This window comes from Schistocerca americana, chromosome X (assembly GCF_021461395.2).
Source record: "Schistocerca americana isolate TAMUIC-IGC-003095 chromosome X, iqSchAmer2.1, whole genome shotgun sequence".
NCBI lineage: Eukaryota > Metazoa > Arthropoda > Insecta > Orthoptera > Acrididae > Schistocerca > Schistocerca americana.
In genome coordinates this window covers 352,411,602-352,413,222 of record NC_060130.1, presented here as the reverse complement: position 1 = coordinate 352,413,222, position 1,621 = coordinate 352,411,602, and the positions used below count along the sequence as shown (strand labels likewise).

At 44.7% G+C, this 1,621-nt stretch overlaps 1 protein-coding gene across 1 annotated transcript; it reads right to left on the bottom strand.

Annotated features, from left to right (window-relative positions):
• Positions 1–586: 586 nt before the first annotated feature.
• Positions 587–1,000, bottom strand: LOC124556019. The gene has a single exon (XM_047130057.1). It carries the CDS (start codon positions 998–1,000, stop codon positions 587–589), a length of 414 nt encoding a protein of 137 aa, XP_046986013.1.
• Positions 1,001–1,621: the final 621 nt, after the last annotated feature.

Here is a 1,621-nt window from a genome sequence, read left to right as displayed (position 1 = left end):
TTGTTGGCGTGTTTACCGAGTGTTATTTAGTAGTAGTTTACAGGTCTGTAGGCTGTGCTATGCGTTATTTGGACAGTTTATGAGTACTGAGCGTGTCTACACATCAGCCTTCTTCTTCTTCTTCTTCTTCATCGTCGCCTTGTCCCACGTCACGTAGGGTCGGCGTTGCTCTTCTGGATCCTTCTTCTCCATAGTACTCTATCCATTGCCTCTTCCTTCTTCCATCCTTTCTCCCTTAGGTCCCCGGATATCTTATCCTTCCACCTCATCTTCGATCTTCCTCTCCTTCTCGATCCTTCAATCTTTATATCTTCAACTCTGTCTCCAATATATTCTTCCCCTTTTCTCTGTAAGTGTCCGTATCACCTTAGTCGGCTCTCTTGTATCTTTTTCCCGATGGGTCCCACTTTCACAGCTCCTCTAACAAACTCATTTCTAATCCTGTACTTCCTTGTTACCCCACACATCCACCTCAGCATCCTCATTTCCACCACTTCCATCTTCCTTTCCTGGGCTACTGTGATTGGCCATGTCTCTGCCCCGTATATCGTAGCAGGCCTTACCACCGACTTGTACACTTTCCCTTTCACCCAATGCTCACCTCCTTGTCACGCAACACTCCACTCATTTTCCTCCAGTTGTTCCATCTGCAATTTATTCGGTGTTGTATCTCGCTTTCCAGTTCTCTGTCCCTCTGTATGTGCGACGCCAGGTATTTAAAGTTGCAGACTGATTTCAGCTCAACATCCTGGATCTTGCAAGACCTCATCTGCACATCCTTCAGTGCTAAATATTCTGACTTTGTCCTGCTAATTTTCATCCCTCTATCTTCTAGTGCCTTCCTCCAATCCTCCAGCTTTTCCTCAAGTCTGCCGATGCTCTGCTCACAAAGAACCACATCATCCACAAACATCATATTCCACGGCGCTTCCTTCTTCACATCTTTCACCAGCACATCCCCCTCCTTTGTCATGCCCACGCTACTTCTCACCTGTGTCATTGCTCCTCTGTACATTTCCTTCACTAACCTCACATACTTCTCTGGCACACACTGCTATCTCATGCTTCTCCATATTTCGTCCCTTGGGACTCTGTCATATGCTTTCTCCGAATCAATGAAAGCCATATGTAGATCGGCTTGTAGCTCCCTGTGTCTCTTCACTATCCGCCTTGAAGCATGTATTGCATCAGTCGTTCCTCTTCCAGGCATGAACCCAAACTGTTCTTCACACACCACAGTCTCCTTGCGTAATCTTGCTTCTATAACTCTTTCCCAAATTTTCATTGTGTGTGCCACCAGTTTAATACCTCTATAGTTACTGCAGTCCTGCACATCACCTTTCTCCTTAAATATCATCTCCTCCTGTCGCCAAATCTTCTTCATTAAATCCCAAAGGAGCTCAATTCCCTTTTTACCGAGACACTTCCATACCCATTTTTCATCTTTTCAACCGCCCGTTCGACTTCATCTCTACTTATATCCATCGTTAATCCTTCGTTTGCCCCTCCTTCCTCAGTTTTCACTCTTACATTTTCTTCATTCAGCAATTTCTCAAAATAATTCAACCACCTTTGGATTATTTTACCATGGTCATGCAGAATTATTCCTGTTTCATCTTTC